The 26,477-nt window shown below is 39.7% G+C and overlaps 1 protein-coding gene across 3 annotated transcripts in view; it reads left to right on the top strand.

Annotated features, from left to right (window-relative positions):
- Nucleotides 1-7,504: 7,504 nt before the first annotated feature.
- Nucleotides 7,505-26,477, top strand: part of IKBKE (inhibitor of nuclear factor kappa B kinase subunit epsilon) — an 86,000-nt gene continuing 67,027 nt past the window's right edge. For all 3 annotated transcript variants that reach the window (XR_006103507.1, XM_042463241.1, XM_042463242.1), the window contains exons 1-10: nucleotides 7,505-7,623; nucleotides 10,272-10,322; nucleotides 12,415-12,530; nucleotides 13,725-13,865; nucleotides 16,044-16,173; nucleotides 19,254-19,435; nucleotides 21,284-21,444; nucleotides 21,625-21,735; nucleotides 24,236-24,415; nucleotides 25,515-25,711. Coding sequence is in view for 2 of the 3 variants with exons in the window: in XM_042463241.1 (XP_042319175.1) it covers nucleotides 12,444-12,530; nucleotides 13,725-13,865; nucleotides 16,044-16,173; nucleotides 19,254-19,435; nucleotides 21,284-21,444; nucleotides 21,625-21,735; nucleotides 24,236-24,415; nucleotides 25,515-25,711 (1,189 nt within the window). In the remaining variant the exon portion in view is untranslated. The remainder of the gene's footprint in view (nucleotides 7,624-10,271; nucleotides 10,323-12,414; nucleotides 12,531-13,724; nucleotides 13,866-16,043; nucleotides 16,174-19,253; nucleotides 19,436-21,283; nucleotides 21,445-21,624; nucleotides 21,736-24,235; nucleotides 24,416-25,514; nucleotides 25,712-26,477) is intronic.

Raw genomic sequence — 26,477 nt, 5'->3', positions numbered from 1 at the left:
GGGACCCAAATGGCTACACAAATGCCATTCCTTTGATTCAAATGGTTTCCCCTCAATTACAAAGAGAGACACTTCCTTAAGACATTTGATAGCATCTTTCCTGATAGCAGCTCCTTGCATAATCTCATCCAAGCTGGGAAAGGAAATTTGTTTACATATCAAAAACTCATGGCTTCCCTTGTTTCAGTGGGAGATCACATGCTAGGGCCATTTGGCTACTCAGGTCAAGATGCACTTTTTGATATCAAGATGCAGGTCAGAGATATATTAAAAAGGTGTAGATCAATGCCTATCATTCCGTAGATCAATGCCTATCAAGCCAATCATACTCATTTGACAGAATGTAATTGGTCAATTGATTTTACCTTTTATTGGGGCAGGTAATTCTATATTATAGATATACAAAATGAAAAATAATGAAAATGCATATATTTCAATGGTTGTAAAATACTTAGCCTTTTTTTTTCTTTTTTAAAAGTAAATGATGTCAGATTTTAATAAATAACCAGTGGTCTTTCACAAGTGCAGAAACCTGCCCTTCATACTTCCCATCTAACATTAAGGCAGCTGCAGATAACATGGTTGCTGCAGAAAATATGAAGCTGCTCTCAATTTTCATTAAAATGCACCCACATATTTCTAACACTCATTCAATGCATATACTGACATTTCAAAGGAAGACTCCACTGTAATTCACATTTCCTTTCATTTTCTAGTGGTTCTTTTCTGTTTCTAATAGCCACACAACACATCCAAAACACACTGTAGAAATAATCCCATTTGAGACCGCTTTAATTGCCCTGGCTCAATGCTAAGGAATTCTAGGAACTGTAGTTTTGTGAGACATTTAGCCTTTTCTGTCAGAGAGCTCTGAAGCCACAATAAACTACAATTCTCAGGATTCCCTAGCACTGAGCCAGGGCAGTCAAAGTAGTCTCAAACTGGATTATTTCTGCAGTGTGTTTTGGACCCATGTCATATTGCATGTCATACATGGGAGTTTATCACACAGGGGTTTTTCCATGCAGTAATGGGATTTATAACAGGGAAATGCTACAAAAGCAGGATCGTTTTCACACAACATCGTGGGCATTGAGCATTAGCGTGAAAATAAACCACACAGAAAGTGGACAAAATCGGCTGCTTCTCCAGAAAGTAAAAAATGGCCAATTTTGTCCACTTTCTGTGTAGTTTATTTTCACGTTAATGCTCAATGCCTCTCATGAGTGTGAAAATGATCCCACTTTTGTGGGATTTTTCTGGATTTAAATCCCATGTGATAAACTGTGTAGTTCATTTGCAGTACCAGTGGCGAAAAAACAGAGAAGTAGTGAGTACAATCTTGTGCTGGGCAGTCTGGAAGATTTGGATATGCTCAGTCACTAATATTAGACAGAGAGAGAGATCTGTAATCTATTAAGAAGTCTGACCCATCATCATAATTATATGGGGAAGGGTATGGTTACCAAAAGATTAGGGACCCCTTTTCTTCTCTACCTAACGTATTTCTTAATGAATTCCCCAATTTTGAAAATTAATATTTAGGATACATGTCTAGTACAAATTAAGCCCAAGGACACAGGTGAATTGTGAGAATTACCTACGTTGCTGTTTCACTACAAAATAAGAATCTTCTGGCATCATCAGCAAGGTCTTGCATAACAAACATACATTGTATTGTTCATGTAATCCAAACACTGGTCCGGATGCTCAAAGACCCCCTCTTGCATTTGGAACCATCTGTGGATTGACTTTCAATATACTCTACACAGGTGGATCACATAAAACAGATGGCCATCCCAAGGGCATGTAATTATCACTCATACTTTGCTGTTGACCTTGTTCATTTATATTAAACCAATACTTTTGTCTTGGGCAGGCTAGCCCTCTCATCCTTTCAGTCTCTGAAGTCTGGGTAAAATGTTGCTGAAAGGTATAACCCTCCACCTATTCTGAAGGTTTAAGAAGACATTAGCCACGCCTCAGCTTTTATATTCTTGTGCTTCTTAGTGATGTGATACAAAACAAGGAGACGTCTTTCATTGGTCCATCTTTGCTTGGTGGAGATGTAGCTGATCCACATTTGTTGATTCTGTTCCTAATAGTCCCAGTTTTACACTTACAATGAATGGAACACCACACCCAGAAACCTTTTTTCCTCCTCCTCCTCGTCAGTTTCTCAGGCTTTTGTGGTCTGGATCCCTTCCCCATGCCAACCTTTTATGTTTGAAGTCAAGCTGCCACCTTGTGGTGTGTTTATTATGCATTGCAATATTCAGCACTATATATGTTCTGTGCGTGTTGTGTACCTTCAAATAACCTGTCAACTTATGGTAACCCCATGAATTGCATAGGGTTTTCTGAGGCAAGGAATACTCAAGAGGTGTTTTTTCCAGATCCTTCTTTTAAAATATAGCCTAGCACCTGGTACTTGTTAACAGTCTCCCATCCAAGTACTAAGCATTGCTGACTCTGCTTAGCTTCTAAGATCAGATGGGATCTGGTGCCTTTTGCTCTAAGGGAGCCTAAGTACCCTAAATGCACCAGATCTTGTCTGATGTTGGAACGTGAACAGGGCCAGCCCTAGTTATTAACTGGATGGGAGACTGCTAATGAATACTAGGTGCTGTAGGCTATATTTCAAAGGAAGTACTGGCAAAACCACCTCTGAGTATTCCTTGCCTAAGTAAACCCTATGAAATTTATGGGATCACTGTAAGTTGACAGGCAGCTCAAAAATGCATACATAACACAATATTCTGAACAATGTAAAACTGCCAGCTTAAAGAAAGAGCTTGCTCATTCCTAGTAATGTGATTCCCTGGGTCCATTCCTACTGTTATAGTTTACTTTCTAATGCAGTTTGGAATCTCTTCTGTTTTCTTCCATTTAAAATAGAAAGGAAAGTTATAGTCTTACTTTTAAAAAAATTAGATGACTCCTAATATTTGCTTTTTAAATAGTTAAAGCCACTATTGTATTTTCATGATGAAATTAAAAGATCTAAGACATATTAAATCCTGCAGCTGATGGAAGAGAGAATCCAGGGAAAGAAAGTGCAGAAACATTATTGATCGGAAAACAGAAAAAAACTTTGAGGCTTTGATCCTGACTCCTTCTGTGCCTTCAAAGAACTAGAGACATCCTAACAGAACCAGATCCAGTATGTAGAGAGAACTTGTAGCACCTTTGAGACTAACTGAAAGAAAGAAGTTGGCAGCATAAGCTTTCGTAGATTTCAATCTTCTTCCTCAGATGCATTTAGTGGAGCAGAAATAGACTGAAGTCTGCAAAATCTCATGCTGCCAACTTCTTTCTTTCAGTTAGTCCTCAAAGGTACTACAAGATATCTTTACATACTGATTGTACAGACTAACATGGCTATATCTTTGAGATACCAGTCATATTTTGTGATGGCCTTAGTGGGTGAAATCAATGCTTATCACTTTTTTAAAAGAAATTATAATCAGCAGCATCACTTCTTCTATCATCTGAGCACAAAGACCTTGAAAATTCACAGACAAAGGAGATGTATATTAGAAAGCATATATCAAAGCAAACGAACAGGAACATCCCAGAAATTATCCAGCTACCACCCAGACATTTCTATTACCCAGAACATATTTGGCACCCAACATTCTTGAAACGGCTGAGATGGAAGATACAGAATATGGTTCACCCAGCTACAAGCTTGCTAATGTGATCATATAGCATGGATGTTTGCCAGGTGCAGTGGATCCTGAATCATTTCGAAACCCAATTTGAATTACTGATTTTTTTTAAAGCCATCCACAGCTTAGTTTCAAGGTAACTAAAGCAGCCTCCTGCGACCTAGTGCTCTCTAGCTGTGTTAGCTACAACATCCTCGTCACCACAACAATTCAGGTTCAAAACATCTGGGGAGACCTGAGTGGGGAATGTTTTCTACACTGATGGGCAGTGTCTTTCCAGGGTTTCAGAGAGAGCCTATTCCTTCATAACCTCAAAACCTCTTCACTGTTATCCTTTTATATATATATATACACACACACACACACACACACACTCATCGCTCCATATCTGTGGCTTTGATATTTGCAGATTTGATTATTCACGGATTTGATTAATATGTTCTCTCTAGGAATATCTAGGTCCTCCAGTGCAACTCTATGGTCAACTTTAAACGTCACACCGAAAGACCTAGAGATTCCTAGAGAGAATAGTCTACTAGGCCTTTGTATCCCCTCTATCGCAGTTCTATGGTCAGTGTCTGTTGGATGTTGACCACAGTATTGCACTGGAGGACCTAGAGGTTCCTAGAGAGGTGTCCTCTCAGGTAAAAACATGATGTTTTTGTTATTTGCGTTTTTTCCATATTCATGGGGGGGTCTTGTGCCCCTAACCCTAGCGAATATGGAGGGACAAGTGTATATTGTTTATTAAATCTAAAAAACATACACACTAAAAATACTGTTTACAAAAAAATATATACAGTGCACCCTTGCTTTACACAGGAATCAGTTCTGCCCCCCCGCGTATCGCAAATGGCGCTTATGCTCGAGCCCCATTGACAATAATGGGGCTCATGCATGCTGCGCAGCACGTGCGCCACAGGCGCACACACCATTGTTTTCATCGCATGGCTTTCAGCATAAGCTGAAAGCCACGTAAAAGCCGCTTGCGTATAACATGGGCACACTGTAACCATTCACGTATACAATTCAATTGATTTTTAATCTTTTCAAGCTATTACCTTCCATGCCCTTTCCTATCCTTCTCATGCTACTTCACTTCATTACCTCTTTGTTTTTTTCCTCCTTTCATCCTTTTACCTTTCCTTTACTCTCTCCTTCCTTTTCCCCTTCATTCTTCCTCCACCCATTAACCTTTCCTACTTCTTCTTTTTAAATATCTGCTCCCTTCCTCCTCCACCTTCACATTAATTCCTCTCTCCCCTCCTCACCTTCTTCTCACATAGGACTTCATCACATGAGGAAAACTGGAGGGTTAACTAAAGGTTAATCTGGGGTCATCCAAGGTATTTCACATAATTTTGCAAAAGATTTTCCAAACTATATAAGGTATTATTGTTGATAGAAATGGAACCAGAAACAATAAAAGATTGTATGGTAAAATGGGCAAATGATTGTGGAGAGAGTATTCCACTAGAAGATTGGGAACGATGCTGGAAAAAACATCTGAAATACACTGTAAATACAGATCTTAGAGAACAATTTCATAAGATGCAACACAGGTGGTATATGACCCTGGTAAAAATTGCTCACATGTTTAAAACTGCTGCTGATCAATGTTGGAAATGCGGGAAAAGGATCTTTAATTCATTTATGGTGGATGTGCCCAAAGGCAAAACAATATTGGGAAGTAATCCAAGATGTTATCGAAGAGATTATACAAACAAAATTAGAATATAGACCAAAAACTTTTTTATTAGGAATGTTTGAACATGATCTAGAAAAGAAATTCGGGAAAATTTTAGTTGATATGTTAACGGCCGCTAGATTGGCCTACGCTAAATATTGGAAAGGAGAGCATACCCCATCAATTTTAGATTGGATTTGGAAAGTTTATGATTTATTAGAAATGGATAAGCTAACTTGTCTACTTAAATTTGACTCTCTAGGAAAATTCCATGAAGAATAGAACCCGGTAATGAAATTTTTGGACAAGTTTTGGAATCAAAAACTCTCCTTGAATTAATTTTTTTTTAAAAAAAAATTCAAACAATGTCTCACGCAAAAGGAAGGAAATCCAAACACAATCGTGAGACATCCCAGGAATAGCTGAATTCAGAAAAATATCAAATTTATAAATCCTTTTCCATTGTGAATTTGCAATCAATTTGCATTTGTGTTAGCATGAAATGCATGGGATTACTGTCAGCCATAGGATCCTGTCCTCCCTGCGCATGCACAAACATGCTAATTCGAAATCAAGAAGCTGATGGGTACGTACTCATGTGATAATTTCATTCGCATTCGCACTGCTTTCTCTTTTGGATGGACGCAGTGTTTGTCTGTGCTAAGCTACTATGTAATTTCTATGCATTTTTGGATCCCCTCCTCCTCCTCCTCCTCCTCCTCTTCTTCTTCTTCTTCTTCTTCTGGGACAGTGATACATTCCTCTGTGTGAAAAAGTCTATAGTCTAACCTTCTTTTCCTTCTCACTGGTATCCTTGAAGCCCAGAGCCAATTGCTGTGAAAAGGCCTTTTCAGTAGTGGCACTCTGACTGTGGAAAGCTCCTTTCTTGTCAAGCAAAGAGCAGGTGGAGCACTAGCTGAGCAAGCCTGGTCTCATTCCCTTCTGGCTTCAGTGTGCCAGAAAAGCAAAGCCGTATGAGATTTCAGGTCTCTTGACATTATCCAGCCCATAGCAAAGATTACCATGTTGCAAATCTGGGCTGTCACCACAAGTCAGTTTTCACACACTAGGAGTTACTTCCTGAATCTTCCTATCCCTACATGCAAAATACTTCCTGCTTTCTGATGTTGTTTGGACTGGATTGAGATCTACATGCATGATTCTGCTAGACATCTGGATTCTTGTAGTGCTATGATGCCTCCATTTTGAGTGTGACTAAGAAGATTGGATATGTGTGTGTGTACACATGAGTGTTTGGGCATGTTCTTCATTTTTCTTGGACAGGGTGACCAGACGTCCTCCTTTTTCCAGGACCTGCCCTCCGTTTCAGCCTTCTGTTCAGAAGGAATTCCCAAATGTCCTTCATTTTTTTTATATATATATATATATATAGGTGTGTGGGTGTATGCTTCTTAGTCACACTCAAAATGGAGGACATCTGGGAGGACGTCTGGTTACCCTAAGAAAAATGAAGGGCATGGCCAAATAAAAGCTCAGAACACTCATATGTGTATATGTGTGTGTGTCTGTCTGTCTGTGTATATACATACATACATCAAGTAGCAATAGCAATAGCAAGTACATATACACATATGAGTGTTTTGAGCTTTTATTTGGCCATGTCCTCCATTTTCTTTAGGGTGACCAGACATCTTCCTTTCCCCAAGACCTGCCCTCCCTTTCAACCTTTTCTGTCCAGGAGGGATTCCCAAATGTCCTCCATTTTGAGTGCAACTAAGAATCATGGATCACACCACACTCCCATAGACACACACATACACACACACATGAATAAGAAAAATGGAGGACATGTAAAAGTTCAAAACACTCATATTTGTGTGTGTGTGTGTGTGTGTGTGTATGTTTGTGTGGGTTTATATATATATATATATAAGCACACACACAAATATTTACACACACACACACACACACACATATAAGAAAAATGGAGGACAACAAACTCCAGCTCCCAGAATTCCATAGCCTTGAGCCAGAAGAGAGTTAAAGCGGGGCCAAAGCGGGTTATTTCCCCAGTGTGGATGCAATCAAAGGAAACCTTAAACGTGCCATTCCCGCGCATTTGAGCTGCATGGAGGGAGGAGGGACGAGACAGAGAGAAAAGAGAAATGTCCCTTTAAGAGAGCAACTGAGCAGGAAGCCGTGGCTGTTGTTGTTGTTGTGCAGAGAGAGGTTGGGACTAGTCTCAGACCTGGCCCCTTCCTTGCTTTGCCAGCTTAGCTCCTCGGGAGACATGGCCTCTTTCAGGTGAGTGGCTGAGGCTGCTGCCTCCAGACTGCAGGGACAATAAGCCCAGTTTGAGACCGCTTTAACTGCCCTGGGCTCAAGGCTGGGGGTTTCTGGGGAATGTAGTTTATGTGAGACTATATTCTGTCTCAGAGAGAGCTCCAGGGTGGCCAGAGGTGCTCCTCCTTTTCCAGGACATATCCCTCAGCATTTCAGCCTTTTCTGCCCATTCCAAAAAAGTCCTCCATTTTGAGCAGGGCTAAGAAGCATGGATTATATATACCTACATATATGAGTGTTGTTGTTGTTTGTGTGCCTTCACGTTGTTGTGTTTATTTATTTATTTTAATTTATGGTGACCTTAAGGCAAACCTATCATGGGATTTTCTTGGCAAGTGTGCCTTTACCCTCCTCTGAGGCTGAGAGAGTGTGACTTGCCCAGGGTCACCCAGTGGGTTTCCATGGCTAAGCAGAGAATTGAACCCTGGTCTCCAGAGTCACACTCCAACGCTCATACCACTATGCCACACTGTCTCATCATCGATGCGTCTAGCTTTTGTTTGGCCATGTCCTACATTTTTTGCATGAATGCCCTACATTTTGCAGTGCCTTGTCATCCTTTGTGGTTATGACATCTGGTCATCCTGGTACCACCACAAACTGGAGATCCCAGGATCCCATAACATTGAGCCATGGCGGTAAAGTGGTGCCAAACTGGATTAATTCTCCAGTGCGGATGCAGCCTTGGTTAGGTTGGAAGGATATCCGGGACGATTTGGCTGCAAGGATCTGAGCATACGTTTGTCCTAGAGGTACCACCACTCTTGTGGTGGTCATGGCTGGCCATGAAACCCACTGGGTGACCCTTGGACAAGTGACACTCTCAGCCTCGGGAAGGCGGTGGCAAAAAACTTGCCACACTTTATAGTCTTTTGTGGGTTTTTTGGGCTATGTGGCCATGTTCTAGAAGAGTTTGTTCCTGATGGTTCGTCAGCATCCTCAGAGAATGCTGGCATGGAAGAGAGTGGGGTATATATTAGCTAGGGTTAGGGGCACAAGACCCCCATGAATATGGAAAAACTGCAAATAACAAAGACAATGTGTTTTTACCTGAGAGGACACCTCTCTAGGAATCTCTAGGTCCTCTAGGGCAACTCTGTGGTCAACGTATGACAGACACTAGCCATAGGACTGCACTGGAGGAACTACAAATGTCTAGTAGAGTATTCTCTTTAGGAATCTCTAGGTCTTTCGGTGTGACTTTTAGTTAAAGTTGACCAAAGAGTTGCGCTGGAGGACCTAGATATTCCTAGAGGGAACATATTAATCAAATCCATGAATAATCAAATCCGCAAATATCAAAGCCACAAATATGGAGGGATGAGTGTAGTCGAAGAGTTGCCCTACTGTGAATCAGTCATTGATCAGAATAGAGATTGCAGTCAAGAAACTGGGAAAAGACTGGGACTGGGAAGGGCAGACATGAAGGAACTAGACAATATTATAAAGTGTAAAGACATAAAGCTGAATGCTAAAGTTAGGATAGTCCAAGCCATTGTACAGTATTCGAGACAGTGTAGAAGGCTGACGGAAGAAGGATCAACTCCTTTTCGATTTGGTTCTGGAGAAGAGTGCTGAAAATACAATCGATGTCCAAAAAGACAATATAGGCCTGTTACAGGCAGCCAAAATAAAGCTGCTTCGAGTCACAGTGGAGGTATGGTGTTTCAATGATGCATGCGTCCTAAGAGTCCAGAAGCCACACCAAAGCCACACTCCAGTCTTTAGGGCTGGAGCATGGCTTTGGCGCGACTTCTGGACTCTTAGGACGCATGCATCATTGAAACACCATACCTCCACTGTGACTCGAAGCAGCTTTATTTTGGCTGTCTGTAACAGGCCATAGTCCTAGAGAACAGATCAAGCCTGAACCCTCCCTAATTGAGACTGTTGTACTTCAGGCACATCATGAGAAGGAATGATTCAACAGAAAAGTCGATAATGCCGGAAAAGTTATAGAGAAGTAGGAAGAGAGGAAGACCACATACTAACTAGATGGATAGACTCAATTGAAGAAACTATAGCCCTGAGCTTGGAGGACCTGTGCTGAGTGGTTGAGGACGGGGTCTGGGAGGTGTCTCACTCATAGGGTTGCCAAAATACACAAAATATATCATGTAAGCTTTCAAAGATCTACTGGCTTCTTGATCAAGCAAAAGATGTCAAAAATCATACCAGAGAAGAAAAGTGGCAGTGTTAGAGTCATAGGTCTACATGTTGTAGCAGATGCAGTGTTGCCAACAAGCCTCAAAAGATATTCCCCGGAATGTTTTACCAAAATCCCCCAATATTTATTATTATTCAGTCAAAATCCCCGGAAAGAAATTAATTAAATTCCCTGGATTCCAGGGAATTCCTCGGAAATTGGCAACACTGATCAGATGTTTCTGTTGTAGTGCATTTGGTTTGGAGGGTTCTCAATGCAGGCAGAGGCCACTCCCTTCTTAGTTGTGGGGGACTGTTGCATGGCCAACAGGGCTACCCCTGAATATGTACGTATCATGAAAACTTCAGTTCATTCAGGAAGAACTGTGTGGTAGAGCAGTAGTACACCACCACATGGCTGTGACCAATGCTAATCTTGCATAATGATTTTTATTTAAACCCAGGAGGTGCTTTTAGATCCAGATTTGCATCCCTAACCATTAAAAAGAAGTTTGGTAAGTTGAGACCATTCATACTTTTCAGTATTGTTCACAAATAATGCTTAACAGTAAAAATGTTAAGAAGGTAAAGGTAAAGGTGTTAAGAAGCCTGTCTGCTTAAAAATAAAATGTAAAACAGGGCCCTGAAATGCTACTAGATTAAGGAGGAACTGGTGAGGCAAATTTTAATCATGGCAATCAGTTGTTGCAATTTAGGGAATTTTACTTTTTTCCTAAAGCAGGAAACAAAGCGTTTCCTCTTTAACCAACTGTTTTGCAATCTCTTTGCTTACCCTTCTTGCAAAAGGGCAATACCTATGATGCCTCCAGCAAATTTTGTATCATCTGTGTGTCAAGAACCCTTTGAATTATGCTTCTCAGTCCACATTTGATTTATTTCATTTTTTTCAAAAATTATAAACTTCTGAATGGATCCCAGAATGGTATACACAAAATCATAGAAACAGAAATACAAAACAGTGACATTGATAAAAATTACAGGCAACAGGCATAAAAATGTCTTCTAAGCTGCAAACAAGTGACTGAAGCCATTACCAACCAAATTTTAAAGCTAAATTAAATGTTAATCCTTTGTAAAGTTCATACATGTAATGGGACTTAATTAGTCACAACTAATATGGGCTACATTGTGGGTCTCCAACATGTAAGGCTAACATGTGATATAGGCCTTAAAAATATAAAATCCATTTGCAGTGAAAAGAAATAATTCACTTAATGGAAGAGTCTCAGTGGGAAGTGGCTATTTCCAACAAATGCTTATTCTAACTATCCACTTGCGTCTGTTACAGTCAAAAAACCAAGAACATTTTTGCTGACAAGATTTTCTGATTAATAAATGCCTTTGAAACTTTTGGATCCCCACTTAGACTTGCTTTCCTCCTAATTCTGATGACTGTCTTTTTCTGTAATAAATTATATTACATGTTTTTACCACCTGTGGATGTATTAAGGTTATTTTCTTTTCTCTGGTTGGTTCTTTAGGTTTTATGGTGTTGGTTTTTCTATTGTATTCTGCTTTTATTGTATGCATATATTTATTTTTATAAGCCACTTAGAGATACTTTGTTGGGCATGAGATATAAGTATTAAAAATAACATTAGAAAAGGCCTTTTCTGAAACCTCAACAAGGGAATATCTGAAAATAAATAATCTTTTTGGAAGAACCATCTTGTTATGTAATTCTCTAAAAACATAGGAGAAAATTGTTACTGCTGTCATTACTGTATATACTCAACTATAAGTCGATCTCATGTATAAGTTGAGGGCACATTTTGGGGCCAAAGTTATTTATTTTGGTATGACCCGTGGATAAGTAGACGGTAAAACCTTGAGGTTCTTCAGGTCCATGGTGGCTTTCAGCATTTCCCTGGCAGTGGACAGAGGCTGTTTCTCTGCCACAGCAAGGCAGCACCAAAGACCCCCAGTTGTTGCCATTTTTTCCTTGGAATGGGGTTAAACAGTCACAGGCACCCTCTGCCCGCTTAATCCCTCAAAGAAACTACTTTTACCGTAGATTCTCCCCAAAACAGATGCTCTTTACTGCTGGCCTGTCCATAGGCTGGCTTGTCTGTTCCCAGAGGATGAGGAGGCAGCAGGGGTGAAGAGTCAAATGTAAAAGGAGCTAAGGCAAGGAGCGAGAGAAAGTGTGTGTGTATGCTGACTGGGGGGTGTGTGTGTGTTTTTGTGACTGGATCAACTGTTGCTCCTATAGAAATAAAAATTGTCCTGTATTCTCTTTGCATCCAGGAGCCCATTCCAAGGCAAGGAAGAAAAGCAAGGAGGAAGGGGGGGGGGGGTGTATTTCATCCTTGCTGCTACCATTATCAGCATTACCATATTGACCAGTATATAAGTCAACCCAGAATTTTGGGGTCAATTTTTGGGCATAAATTTCTCGACTTATAGACAAGTATATACTGTAATTCATCCTTGCTTCTTCCAGAGATGCAGTGCTTTAAAGTTGTAATTCACACCCATAGCATTCTCATAAGTGGAAAGAGAATTAACTCACGTGATGGAAAAATTGACCAGGTTTGGCTGGTGTCTGCTACTAAAATTTGTTGTCTGCTTCCATTTATCTTACAGCTGGTAGACAGGCAATTTTCTTTCTGACCATGCAAAGCACACAGAATTATCTCTGGAAAAGAGAAGATCTGCTGGGTCAAGGTGCCACTGCCAGTGTGTACAAAGCACGTAAAAAGGTGAGAAGATGTTGCTTAGTTGGGAAGCCCTGGGAGCAGGTCAAGCAACTAAAGTGAAAATAAAATCAGAGTTAGAGAAAATCTTCTTTAGGAAGCAACATCTCCCAGAATCCCCAGCTAGCATGACTACTGGGTATGTTGGCTGTGGGATCTTGGAAGTTATGGTTAAAAAGCAATAATGACAACTTCATTTTTACCAAAACTACTCTACGTAAGGCAGATGAGAGGTCCAGATATATATGCTTACTATATGGTTAGTGAAAGAGAGGGAGATTTGAGAATCAAAAGCCCAGAGTAGATCAGACCCTCGCAGCAGATTGAGATACTAGAAGGTGGGATTGCCCTGGTTAGGAAGCCAAAACAGGTCAACATAGAGAGCCATTTGTATGACATTGATTCCTAGGTTCATGTTGCAAACTTGGATCATACCAGCAGCACAACTTCCCCTTGGGACCAGTTTGTGCTGTTGTATCTAAAATTATATGAAGAAACAGATGGCTGGTTCATTCAAGGTGCTGGTCATGACCTATACAGCCTTTAAATGGCCCGAGACCACATTGCCTAAAGGTCTATCTTCTACTGCATGAGACAGGTCTTCCCAAGAGGCCCTTTTCTCCCTCTTATGGATATTTAAGGCATGTTTTCCAGTGACATGAGACTGTGCTTTCTCAAGCTTGGAGCACTTTCCCTAGGGAATATCATCTAGACCAGAGGTTCTCAACCTGTGGGTCACGACCCCTTTGGGACTGAACAAAACTTTCACATATTTTTGATGGTCTTATGAACCAAGACCATCAGTTGAGGAGTCACCACAACATGAGGAACTGTATTAAAGGGTCGCTAGGAAGGTTGAGAACCACTGATCTAGACTGTTGTTGATAATCTTCCATTAGGCATATACTTTTTTTATTTGATAGGCTTTTGCCTCCTCAGCATGCTCAGTTGATGTGGATATATAGATGTAGATATATAAATTTTGTATGTTTCAATCATTGGTCTTAACCCACAAGTATATGTAAAAAAAATGTATGTAAAATTGTATGTAAAAATTCAAGATACTGTTTGCTATAAAAAAAATTTTTTTTAAAGATGTATGTTGAAAGATGTGTGGTTTTCTCCCTTCTTGTTTACATGCAAACTGTAAAATGGTTCTTACATCTTTAATAATTTCTGTTTCCTCCCTTCCCCTACCAGATATCAGGGGAACTAGTTGCTGTCAAGGTCTTCAACAATGCCAGTTACCCGAGACCTCAGGAACTACAGATAAGAGAGTTTGAGGTGCTGAGAAAGTTAAACCACCAAAACATTGTCAAACTGTTTGCTGTGGAAGAGATAGTAAGTTTGCTTTTCTTTCTAAAATGAGAGCTGATTGATATGATAATGTTGGCATGATAATAGCAGCATAATGAAAGGCATCCACACTGCAAGACATCCAAACTTCCTTTGCCAACTCCTATTTATTTCTGTTATTTATCCACAAAGTATGCATGGGCCCTCCTTCACCATATGTAATGTGTTGTCCACACAGCAGTACCATTTATTTGGGTACATAAAATGTTCTCCAAACCACATAATGTCGAGTATATTTATTTATATGTACAGAATATATTTATTTATTTTCTGCCATGCCACACTGACACACTCTTTTTTGAGCACAGCATTTAGACTTCTCCTTTTATAGGCCTTGATAGCCTATAAAATAACACCTTCCCTTCCAAGCCCTTTACAAACATGTCCATGTTTAGATATACACATAGGTTTCTGTTCCATTATTTCAAATTTTCTTGAATATTTTATCTCCCAAAATCTTGAAAGGAAACAAAACATTTCCAAGAGTGTATCGATACCACACATATATAACACTTTATACTATGACTCTCTTAAATCGAATCCTGGGATTTCTAGTTTGGTGAGGTACTTAGAATTGTTCTCTAGAAAACTCCAGTGCAGTGTTTCCCAACCTTTGGTCTTCTATTTCTTTTGGACTTCAGGTCCCAGAAGCCCTAGCCAACTTGGCAACGGTCAGGAATTATGGCAGCTAAAGTCCAAAGCATTTGGAGGACCAAAGGTTGGGAACCGCTGCTCTAGTTGTCTAGTTCAGGAGATGAGACTACAGCTCTCAAGCAGAAAATTTTTTTCACAAAACTACAAATCCCATAGAGGAAAAAGGAAATTATTGGGGGGGGGGAGTGCTGGTAGCAGATGATGTCATAATCCCTGTTAATGAAAAAAGTTCTGGGCCTTTGATTTTGTTAGCCTTGGCTCCACTACACCACTGGTTCTTATTGTCCCAGGAGAGTTGTACCATGTGATTTTCATGAATGTATAGTTTGGGTATTATTTATTTCTAAAAAAAAATAGTGTGTTGAGCATTGACAGTCATGAAGGAAACAAAAAGTGTAATTAAAAATAAGAGGCATATCCTCTGTCTCCTAATTTGTGGATAAGCAACCTCTGCACCCTGTGGTTTGAAGTCTCCTTAGGGCCAATAAGTACAGATTTGTCAATATGAGGAATGAGTGCCAGAGACATCATTTTCATTACCAACCTAAGTTTCCAGATTGAGTGCAATAAGCAGTTAGTGGGCTTGAAAATCTTCGCTTCCTCTGCACTTATCAGCAATCCTGGGCAGTGAAGCAGCCAAGAGTCTGCCTTATCATGAACTGATTTTCTGTGTGCATTTTTATCAGTCTCAGACTCTCTCTATCTTTTTTCTTTCTCTCAGAGATATGTGAATTGGGATTTAAATTGTATTGTCTTGAGGGAGTTTAACTGTTATATCCAGGAAGGCTTTTTTAAAAACCTTCTGATGAGGATATGTTTTTCAGCTTTGATCCACCTGGGTTTCCTACGATATCACTTCATATTGTTGGCCTGTGTACCTGTTTTCAGACCATAAACATCCATGGCCTCATCTTTGCTTCCTTATGAATCCCCTGCTGTATTCCATAATTTGGAAAAGGAATAAGATTTGTGCAGTGAACCACATCATATGGAATGGGCTTAGGCTATTTTTTAAACATTACTTACAGACGCTATTTCTTGTCTTTGTTCTGTTCACTGTGTTCTTTTTCTGGGTAGAAGAGTTAATTTTACAGGAACTACCTCCTCAAGTCACACATTTTCTTCCACCCTTCAATTCCCAGCTACTCTTTAACACCTACTATCCTCATCTTTTATCTATTGGAAAAAAAACATTCTATAGCTTTTGGCAGTGGGTTATTTTCAGCAGAAAAAGAGCAGAAGGGGAAAGGGCATTAACACACACACATGCCATTCCCAATTTGTAAAACATCCTCAAACCCTCACATTGTTAGGACTTTCTCTCCCCTCCCCCACAACCCGGTATACCTGTCATAACACAAGGTTTGCAGGGAATTCGTGCTAGCTTCAGTTGTGAAAAGAAGAAATGTTGGGAGCTATGGCACATACTGTCACTGACTTTACACTATCAGGTAAGCAATTTAGCCCCCACAGATAGGATTTAATTTTTGGCCTTAAATCCAAATGCAGGAAATCAGCAAACAGAAGGTGTTGGTGATGGAGTACTGCTCAGGTGGAAGCCTGCTGAGCCTGATAGAAGAGCCAGAAAATGCCTTTGGCTTATCAGAGTCTGAGTTCCTTATAGTGTTGCACTGTGTGGGTAAGTGTTGCAGCTACATTTAATGATGTAAGTAGGACTCTGCCTGTCCCCAGTCCAGTTCACAGACACAGAATGTGACTAAGTGGTAACCAGAAGGGGGGGAAAGATTACAAACAGAAAATCAAAAAGCTGTGAATATGATCATAAATAATCATAATATTCTGAGAAATATACAGAACACAGAAAGAACAACAAGAGCCTAGGCAATTCAGTATAACTGATATCAAACACAGACTATGAACAACTATACTATACTATTATATGTTAGCAGCCATAGCATGTATATTAGCTGCCTCAGTCTTTGGAGCTCAGTTTCTGAGGAGAGAGCAGAAGGTGAACTGTGTTTTAGGGGTCATCCTTAATTCTTTGACTATGGTTTTTTAAGGCTTGTGTGGGAGCTTTGTTCGTTTTGGCCATATGCTTTCCCTGGGCATATGTTATAAGGTAGCAGGGCTTCTGCTGAGTGACTAACTTGCTTGGGGCTGAGCTAGTAGCCACTAGCGCTATATAACTGGTTCATCAGACTTTGGAGCTCAGTTTCTGAGGCATGCACAGTCAACAGTGGCATCATAGGGTTGGTGTTATCCCAGTGCAGAAACTCATGATGTCACCTCCAATTATGGGGGACTAGTCATCCCGATATCTGCTAGGAAGCTAGCTCTGCTAAGCATAGGCTTTCCAACAAATTTCAGATGTGCCTTGCAGATAATTTCCTGTTTCAAAAGGTGGAGGAAGGATCAGCAAGGGGATCAGCAATCTTGCACTTGATCTTAACCAATAAGGAAGAGTTGGTCACTGGAATCAAAGTGGTTGGTACTTTAGTGGGGAGTGACCATGTAATGCTAGAATTATGACTGTGGAAGAGGCCAAAGAAGAGTATAGTCAAGCCCAAACTTTGGATTTGGGAAAGCTGAGTTTATCAAGCTCAGGGAAATATTGGACAGAATCCCGTGGCTAGAGATGCTAAAGAAAAATGGTGGGATTTGGTGAAGAAGGAACTACTAAAAGCACAGTGATGAACAATTCCATGGAATAAGAAAAATAGGAAATATCTGAAAAAGTCAGTGTGATTGTACAGTAAACTTGAGGAGGAAATGAAAAGAAAAAAGAGCATGTATTGTATAAAAAAAGAAGGAACAAATCACCAAGGAGGAATACAGATATGTAGCCCAAGCTTACAGGAATAGTGTAAAGAGGGCTAAAGCTCAAAGTAAGCAGAGATTGGCTAGATGAACAAGGAGCAACAAAAAGGTTTTGTTTTTTCAAATATGGAAGAGAATGGTGAAGGAAATGGTGGGGCCACTGCTCATCTAGGATGCTAAAATGCTAACAGATCATAATGAAAACACAGAACTGTTCAAGACCTATTTTGCTTCAGTTTCCCTAAAAATAGAGGACTATGCGCTTTCATGCATCAGCAGACACCTTGGCAAGTAATCTCGGTTGCAAATCAAGATTGATAATGAATTAAATAGGAATTACTTAATTAACCTTAAATCAGTTCACATCTACAGGGCCAAATGAACTGCATTCCAGAATATTGAAGGAACATGCTGACATACTCACAAAAACAAACAGCTTCATTTATATACTGCTTCATACCGAACTAGCAGTGTCTAAGTGGTTTACAACTGTAAGGTAATTGCCCCCAACAATCTGGGTATTTGCCATCATTTTTGCGAAATCTTGGGGAATGGGTGAAGTGCCTGAGAACCAGAGATGAGCAAAAATTGTCCTTCTCTTCAAAAAAGGCAGAAAAGAAGATCCAGGAAAGTACAAGCCAGTACCTGACCTCAACACCAGAAAAAAATAGTATGGACTATACATGACTCTGTTTGCAAGTATCTTGATGAGAATGTAGTGATTAGTTGGAGCCAGCATGGGTTTGTCCAGAACAAGTCCTGCCAAACTAACTTGATCTCTTTTTTTAAATTAGGTTACTAGTTAGTAGATGGTGGGAATGCCGCCAATGTTGTTTATCTAGATAAAGCATTTGATAAGGTTCCTCATTATATTTTGATTAGCAAACTGACTAAATTTGGTATAGATGGAAACAACATCAGATTGATCCATAATTATAATAGTGTGATGCTGCAGCAAAGAAGGCAAATGCTATCTTAGCCTGCATTAATACAACCATAGTTTCCAAGTCAAGGGAAGTAATAGTCCCCCTATTTTCTGCACAGGTGAGGCCTCATTTGGGCAGTGTCTGTTCCCAGATGTTGTGGGACCATAATTCCCATCAGTTCCCACTGTCACCTGTCCTAGCTAAGGCTGGTTGTAGTCCAACAACATCTGGAGGACTACCTATCCTCCATTCTTGTTCAATACTGTGAGCTTTTTATTAAAAAAATACTGTGGTTGTGGTTTTAAACAATTTATATTGGTGTAAATAACTGTATTTTATTGTTTCCAATTCTTACTGTAAATTATTTTGGGAAGGCTTTGCTTCAGAAGGTGGCATAGCAATATTTTACATTTTACAGGCGCAGTCCAATTATAAAAGAAAATATTGAGTTAAAGGCAGGATAAAACAACAGCACCTTAAAAACAGGTAGGGAATCAAGTGTACCCTGTAAATCCTAAATAGGGCATTCCATAACGACAGGGCCATCACAGAAGAGATTATCTTCCACCAGCATAATAGAGTTTTCCTGCAAATATATGAGCCTAGCTTCTATGGCCAGTCATAGGGCCTCAGCCCCTACGTTTTAGGGCCTTGTGGGGATACCAATAATATTCTAGTCAAATAATCTAGTCTTCAGATAATCTAGTTACCAGATGTTTAGGCTCTCATTTGATCAGAATTACACATGCACCAGCTACTTGCAGTGGAGAGGGAGAGTGGGAGAAGCTTCCACTGGTGACATGTTTATTTTGCCCCTCACCTGTCCAGAATGCTGTTCTGTGGAGCAGATTGTCAGTCAGTCCAGGTTGTCTTCACTGAATGGGAAAAAACCCAAGGCAGATACCCTTGTTGTTCATCTACAAAATACTCATCCATATTAGTGTCTTGTTGTTGTTTTTTAAGAGAGAAATAAAGAAAGAATCATCATCCATTTCTTCCCTTCCCAATCTAGTATCTGGAATGAACCATCTTCGTGAGAATGGGATTGTTCACAGAGATATCAAACCAGGAAACATAATGCGGCTAACTGGAGAAGATAGGCAGAGTATATACAAACTGTGTGATTTTGGGGCTGCCCGAGAACTGGACGATGATGAAAAATTTGAATCAGTTTATGGGACAGAAGAATACCTGGTAAGTAAAGTGCAATAACATTCCTTTTAATTAAAAAAGACAACTCATAGAATCATAGAATAGTAGAGTTGGAAGAGACCACAAGGGCCATCCAGTCCAACCCCCTGCCATGCAGGAAATCCAAATCAAAGCATCCCTGACAGATGGCCATCCAGCCTCTGTTTGAAGACCTCCAAGGAGGGAGACTATGTAAGACTATACCTCTGGGGGGTGGGGGAGGAATAATCTTTCTAACACAGAGGTCCAAAGCACACTGCAGAAATAATCCAAGTAGAGACCGCTTTTACTGCTCTGGCTCAGTGCTTGGGAATTCTGGGAACTATAGTTCTGTGAGATATTTAGCCTTGTCTGGCAGAGAGCTCTGGTGCCACAATTAACTACACTTCCCAAGATTCCCATGCACTGAGCCAGGGCAGTTAAAGTGGTCTTAAACTGGATTATTTCTGAAGTGTGTTTTGGACTTCTAAATCTTGTTGGTTTTTTTTGGAGAGAGTAGAGGAATGTGGTTGGTTTAATTCAACTGGCAAATTGTTTCCTTTCTTCTGAAATCCTGTTTCTCTTCTGCATTCTTGGAAATTTTAGAGGATGATCTTGCCAAGTGATCTACTAAGCCAGAATTTTGGTAAGTTCTGGTCAGAGATGAGAACTTAGTTAAACTTTGGAATTCACTGCTACAAGGTCTGCAGTCAACTGGGATAAGTTTTAAGAGAGGTTTAGATAAGACCATGAGAATAAAGCTATTAGTGGCTATATGCCATGATGGCTGTATACTACCTCTAAGTCCTGCCATTTTGCCTTTTGTTAATATGGTTTGATCTGAGTTTGCATTTGCACCTTTACAACAGTATCTGTACCTGAGAAAAGCTGAATTATGGAACCTTGCTACAAGGGAATCAGTTAATCATGGATTCTTATTGTTCATTTTATTTAATTGTAGACCTCTCCTACAGTTCCACTTTCCAATGAGAGTTTAATTGGGAACACTAAATCCCTCTTCTGTCTGCTGCCACTTTGCTGCTAGCTCTACCCCTGCACTGCTATTTTCTTACTGATGGAGCTTAGCTCTCTCTAAGCAACCCTTAAGCTGCCTATTAAAATTGCATAACTCTATATGCAGATGTAAACAATACATCTGAAGAAAGAAGCACCTGCTTTGTGCATAATTGTTGTACATCTGTATTGGCATCATTTTAGAACAGATGGAGAACCTGTGGTCATTCAAATGTATTTGGACTACAGCTTTTATCATTCTTGACTCTGCTGACTGAACTTATGGGAGTTGGAGTCTACCAATATCTGGATTGTCACAGGTATCCAGTCCTTGTTTTACAAAAAGCATTCATCTTCTGTGTGAGAGAAGGAAGAATGCTCCTCTTAAGATGATGCTTTGCATTTGTTGTTTTCACAAGCACTTGTGCATATGTTTAACCTTCTGTTGAATTAATGAGGGAGGGAGGGCTCCTTTTTTCACTTGTTAAGGAATAAACCTGGATGTTGCAGACCTAATTTTGTCATGATTTTATAATTGTTTTGTATGATTCTTGGAAAGTAATAATTAACTATTCCAATGAGTATTGTTGCTGTGTACTTTCAAGTCATTTCTGACTTAGGGTGACCCAATCACAGGATTTTCTGCACAAGATTTGTTCAGAAGAGGTGTGCCTTTGCCTTCATCTAAGGCTGAGAGAGCATGGCTCTGTGGCTGAGTGGGAATTTGTACCTTGGTCTCCAGAGTCATAGACCAATTATCAGACCTCTACACCATGCTGGTTTACATTTAAATAAGTGGGACATGGGTAAAAATCAAAACCATATATTACCTTTCATTCCTTTTTTTATAATTTACAGCACCCAGACATGTATAAGCGAGCAGTGCTAAAGAAGCCCCAGCAGAAGACTTATGGGGTAACTGTAGATCTGTGGAGCATTGGGGTTACTTTTTACCATGCAGCTACAGGTAGCCTCCCATTTATCCCTTTTGGAGGACCTCGCAGGAACAAGGAAATCATGTATGTATATATTTATGTTCTTGACTTGCTTCTTTATTTCTTTATCTCTCACTAGTCTTCTATAATCATAGGAGAGAGAGGGAGACAGAGAGAGAGAGTACAATAAATCTGTTCATGAGTGGAGGTTCTGTTCCTCTTGTCTGTGATTTCCTAAGATTCCATCTTTCTTCCATTTTACAGGTACAAAATAACAACTGAGAAACCTACTGGAGCTATAGCAGGTATCCAGGAGCAGGAGAATGGGGCCATCGTATGGACATATGAGCTACCAATCACATGCCAGCTTTCTCTGTGGGTAGTAACGGACAGAAAATGCTGATGACCAAAAGCTTTAGACCAGTGGTTCTCAACCTTCCTAATGCCGCGACCCCTTAATATTGTTCCTCATGTTGTGGTGTCCCCCAGCCATAAAATTATTTTCATTGCTATATGCAAATATGTGTTTTTGGATGGTCTTAGGTGACCCCTATGAAAGGGTTGTTTGACCCCCAAATGGGTCCTGACCCACAGGTTGGGAACCACTGCTTTAGACAATCTTTTCCTTACTTTGAAAGACAATTTTTGAGCCACTCAGATCAGTGATGGGAAACTTAGTAGAAACAGGTTAAGAAGAGTTTGTGAGTTTTCACAGAGAAACATATTGAGCTCACTCAACTGTTAACTACACTGTTGACCCTTTTGTACTAATTTTCCAACCTAGATTCTAAATCTATTGGCAGAGAATAAATGGCATTGAACAAGTTGGAACCTATTTCCAATTAAGCATACATGGGATTGTACAACACATCTTTCTGTTGGCCCCTCTGGCTTATTTTCTCCATGTAGGTGTATATATGGATATATCTAGAGGACAGATTTCAGGGTCAGGATCCCCTTGATCACTGGCAGAGCACAAAGCCCTAGTGGCATGGTTGTATGCTGGATTGCTTGTTTTTGGCATTGTTTAAGTGGTAGTTGTCATCAAGGAAGCACAACATCCACTTGTGTAATGAGTTTGTAGATCCATTGCATGAGCAGTTTGACACAAAGGGATCCTGGCCTAAAAAGATAAGAGGGATCTAGTTGGGTAAGACTAAAGGGTTAATCTGGAAAATATTATCCTGTTTCCAGAAGTGGAAAGTGAGATGTGTCTGGAAAGCCTAGAGAAGGACATGAAGCCTCTGAGGCTGGCAAATTGTATAATCTAACTACACACTGTGAAGTATGCAAAGGAATATTATAGTGCCTTTGAGATAGAGAAAAAGATGGTAGCAGCCTGAGCTTTCATAGACAGTCTACAAAAACTCATACTACAACCTTCTTTCTCTCAGTGCTACGATATCTGTTCACTTAGTATCCGTTCAAATCATTCAAATAGTACTCATGTTCTTAACAATGCAGTGAGATGCAGCTACTCTGAAAAGCATTCTCTATGAGGAGAGTTTAGGGAGCTTGGTATGTTTAGCCTGGGGAAGAAAAAGGTAAGCGGTGGAAGATGTCAGATTGAGGATGGAGCAAGCTTGTTGGTGTGTGTGAGCAAGACTGTGTTGTGGAAACATTCCAGCAAGCATATTAATGAAACAGAAGTGTCACTGTTTCTGTAGCATTTTCCCATTTATAATAGGGTCAATATAGTTTTTGTGGGTTTTTCAGGCTATGAGACTGTGTTCTAAAAGAGTTTATTCCTCATGTTTCACCAGCAGCTGTGTGTGGCATCTTCAGAGAATCTTGGCATGGAACAGAGTAGGGTATATATACTGTTGGTTGAGAGGAGGTGATTTGCATGTTTATCTATGTATTGTTCTCTTGTTGAATGAGAAGGCCTACAGGGTGTCCATTTACTTATTGATCCATTGTCTGCTGGGAGTCCCTCTCACCCTGGGTGGTTTTCATTTCCATGTGCTGAGTCTTGATTTTGCTGTTTTTCAGGACTGGTAGCCAAACTTCATTCACTTTAAGAGTTTCTTCTTTCCTGTTGAAATTGTCCAGGTGTTTATGGATTTCAATGGCTTCCCTGTGCATTCTGACCTGATAGTTGTCAGCATGGTCCAGAATTTCAGTGTTTTCAAACAGCATTTTATGCCCAGCATGGTTTATAACATGTTCTGCTACTGCTGATTTTTCTGACTGACCCAGTCTGCAGTATGTCTCGTGTTCTTTGATTTGTGTTTGAACCCTGTGTTTGGTGGTCCCTATGTAGACTTCTCTGCAGCTATATTGTATGCGGTAAACTCCTGCGAATGTGAGAGAGTCTCTTCTGTCCTTTGCTGAGCACAGCATTTGCTGGAATTTCTTGGTTGATTTGTAGATCGTCTGGAGGTTGTGTTTCCTCACCAGTTTCCCTATTCTGTCTGTGACTCCTTTGATCACTCTATGATCACTCTTTTTGGACTGATAAGTGATGCCAGGACGTCACTTTTTTTGAACTGATTAGTGATGCCTGATTAGTGATGCATTTCATGTCAGGACCTTGACATAAAAAGAGGGGCGGGATTGTCTTCAGATCAGTCACTGTGGCCATTACATTAACATCTTGGCCAGAAAAAAAAATCCTCCCAAGTTGTATTCCAAATGAATTTAATAATATGTCTCACATACCCATGCACATAGGGCAGCATGATCAACTAACATGGAATTCTTAAGATAAAATCCTGTTGTGGAAAATGTAAGAGTCAGCATGCCACTTGCTGCAATATACACTGCAAATAAGCAAAGAGACTTCGCAAATGAGCATTTAGATTTTGCTATTCAGACACAGCCTTTCACTTAGTGGGATTTCATAGAAATAACATCTATGTTGTTTTCCCTACAGAGGACTGAAGACACCACTTGTTCCCATCCTTGCAAACATCCTAGAAGCTGATCAAGAGGAATGCTGGAGCTTTGATCAGTTTTTTGCTGAAACCAATGACATCCTACATAGAACCATCATCCATGTATTTTCATTGTCACAAGCCATCATGTTCCATGTCTACATCCATCCCTATAACACGTAAGGGTCGTTGCTTGGATCAGAGAGGGTGATAGTTGCATCCAGTTCTCAGGCTTTATTACATGTTACCAAGCTAGTTGTAAAATAATTTTAAAAAACATACAGCTGCTTATATATATCCTACCTTGTAGTCTGTTTGGCCCTTAGAGTGTGAAACAGCACTGTCACTTTCTGATACTTTTTTTTAAAAGGAGAGGTCTACAATTAAATAAGATGAACAATAAGAATCCATGATTAACAGTGTAAATGGAAAACCATAATTATATGAGCACCTGAAGTCAGTTAAAAACAGGAGTTACCAACTTCCTCTTGACTATTTGCTGAAGCATTTATTTATTTAATAAATATCCTGGCTTTCTCCCAGGACAGGATCCAAGGCAACTCACATTAAATTAAGAAAAAAGTAAACTAAAAATCTATTTGATGCAAATGTTGAAAAAGCATTAAAGAAACAGTTTCATTCACAAATACTAAATTAGAATAGTTGAAAACACATTAAATCATAGTAAAAAGATTAAAAATACCTCATGAAAAAATCCTCAGTAACTTAAAAACCAGAGAACTGACTAAATAAAAACGTCTTTGCCTGCTAGTAGAAAGAGAATAGACGAGAAGCCAGTTGAGCCTTCTGTGAGAGGGAATTCAACAAATTGGGAGCAGCCACTGAGAAGGCCTTCTCCCTCATTCTCACCAAATGTAAATTAGATGGTAGTGGGACAGAAAGAAAGCCTTTCTCTGCAGACCTTAAAGGTTGGTCAGACTTATAGAAGGAGATATGGTCTTTCTGATAGTTAGGACCTAAGCTATAAAAGATTTTAAATGTCACCTTCATCACTTTGAATTCTGCCCAGAAAGGGGCCAGTAACTGGTGAAATTGTTGCAATATGAGACTTACCAGTATGTGTTCCCAGTAATCAGCTCCAGTCAGAAGTCTGGCCACAGCAACATTTTAATTAGTTTCTAGAAGGTGCGGCCTGAGAGATTTCCCTAAGAGGACAATTCAAGAGAGAGTGCAGGTCTGAGCTTGGATGCAGAAGGGATACAGATTCCTTGTATATGCAAAGAGTGATTCACATTCCTTCTGTTATGTCTTATACAGAGCCACCAAATTTTTAGAAGAAGTCTTTAAGCAAACAAATACAGCTCCCTGTTACCAAGAATATTTCTTTGAGGGTCACGCATATGAACTGAAGCCCGACCTGCAAGTTTGCCATTTCCCAAAAACCACGGAAAACTGTCCTCTCATCATGATGAGCATAGAACCTGAGGAGCCAGTCGGTTTCAGTTACAGAGATCGTGAGTACAGTAACTGTCACATTCATCTTCTGCGTGCTTGCAGTTGGTTATAATTAATGCATGCTAACTATGGGCTTTTGCTGCATCAGGAAACATTTATGTTATGGACTTATTCTTACAACACAGGATCTAATATTATCCCAGAGCAATCACCCATGTGGAAGATTTTATAAAATGTCCAAATGCATTTTTAATTTTTTTTTATTACGGATAACAATAAATGAAAACAATATATGAAACAATCTGTTCCTAATTCCCATTATCGCCCATGTGATTTATAGAGTTCATTCAGTATGGCATAGTGTGTCTGTGTGTGTGTGTGTGTATTTACAGTACTTCAAAGTTTATCGTCATTATGCTGAGTAATTTTGTTATGTAACATCTTCAACTTACTATTAAAATGTGCATATCCATTTCTCAAAACTTTCCTTTTCTTCTCAAATGATCCCAAATAAATATATTACTCAGAATGTTCAAATATTCAGCAGAGAAACAATTAAAAGAAGGGGGAAAGTAAATAATATAAGATGAAGACAAAATTATCTATTCCAAATATTCTCACAGTAATTAACCATTAATTTCCAGTCATCATTAATCTCATTATCATACTCTCCCTCTGTTTTGCTCTTCATTTTATCCATTTCCGATGTCTCAATCATTTTATTTATCCAGTCATCTATACTAGGCATATCTGCATGTTTCTATTTGCTAGCCATTAAGATTCTAGCATTTGTAACAATATGTAGCATAATTTTCCATAATCTTT

This window comes from Sceloporus undulatus, chromosome 4 (assembly GCF_019175285.1).
Source record: "Sceloporus undulatus isolate JIND9_A2432 ecotype Alabama chromosome 4, SceUnd_v1.1, whole genome shotgun sequence".
Lineage (NCBI taxonomy): Eukaryota > Metazoa > Chordata > Lepidosauria > Squamata > Phrynosomatidae > Sceloporus > Sceloporus undulatus.
The sequence above is the reverse complement of the archived record's forward strand: the minus strand, read 5'-3'. Positions and strand labels throughout refer to the sequence as shown.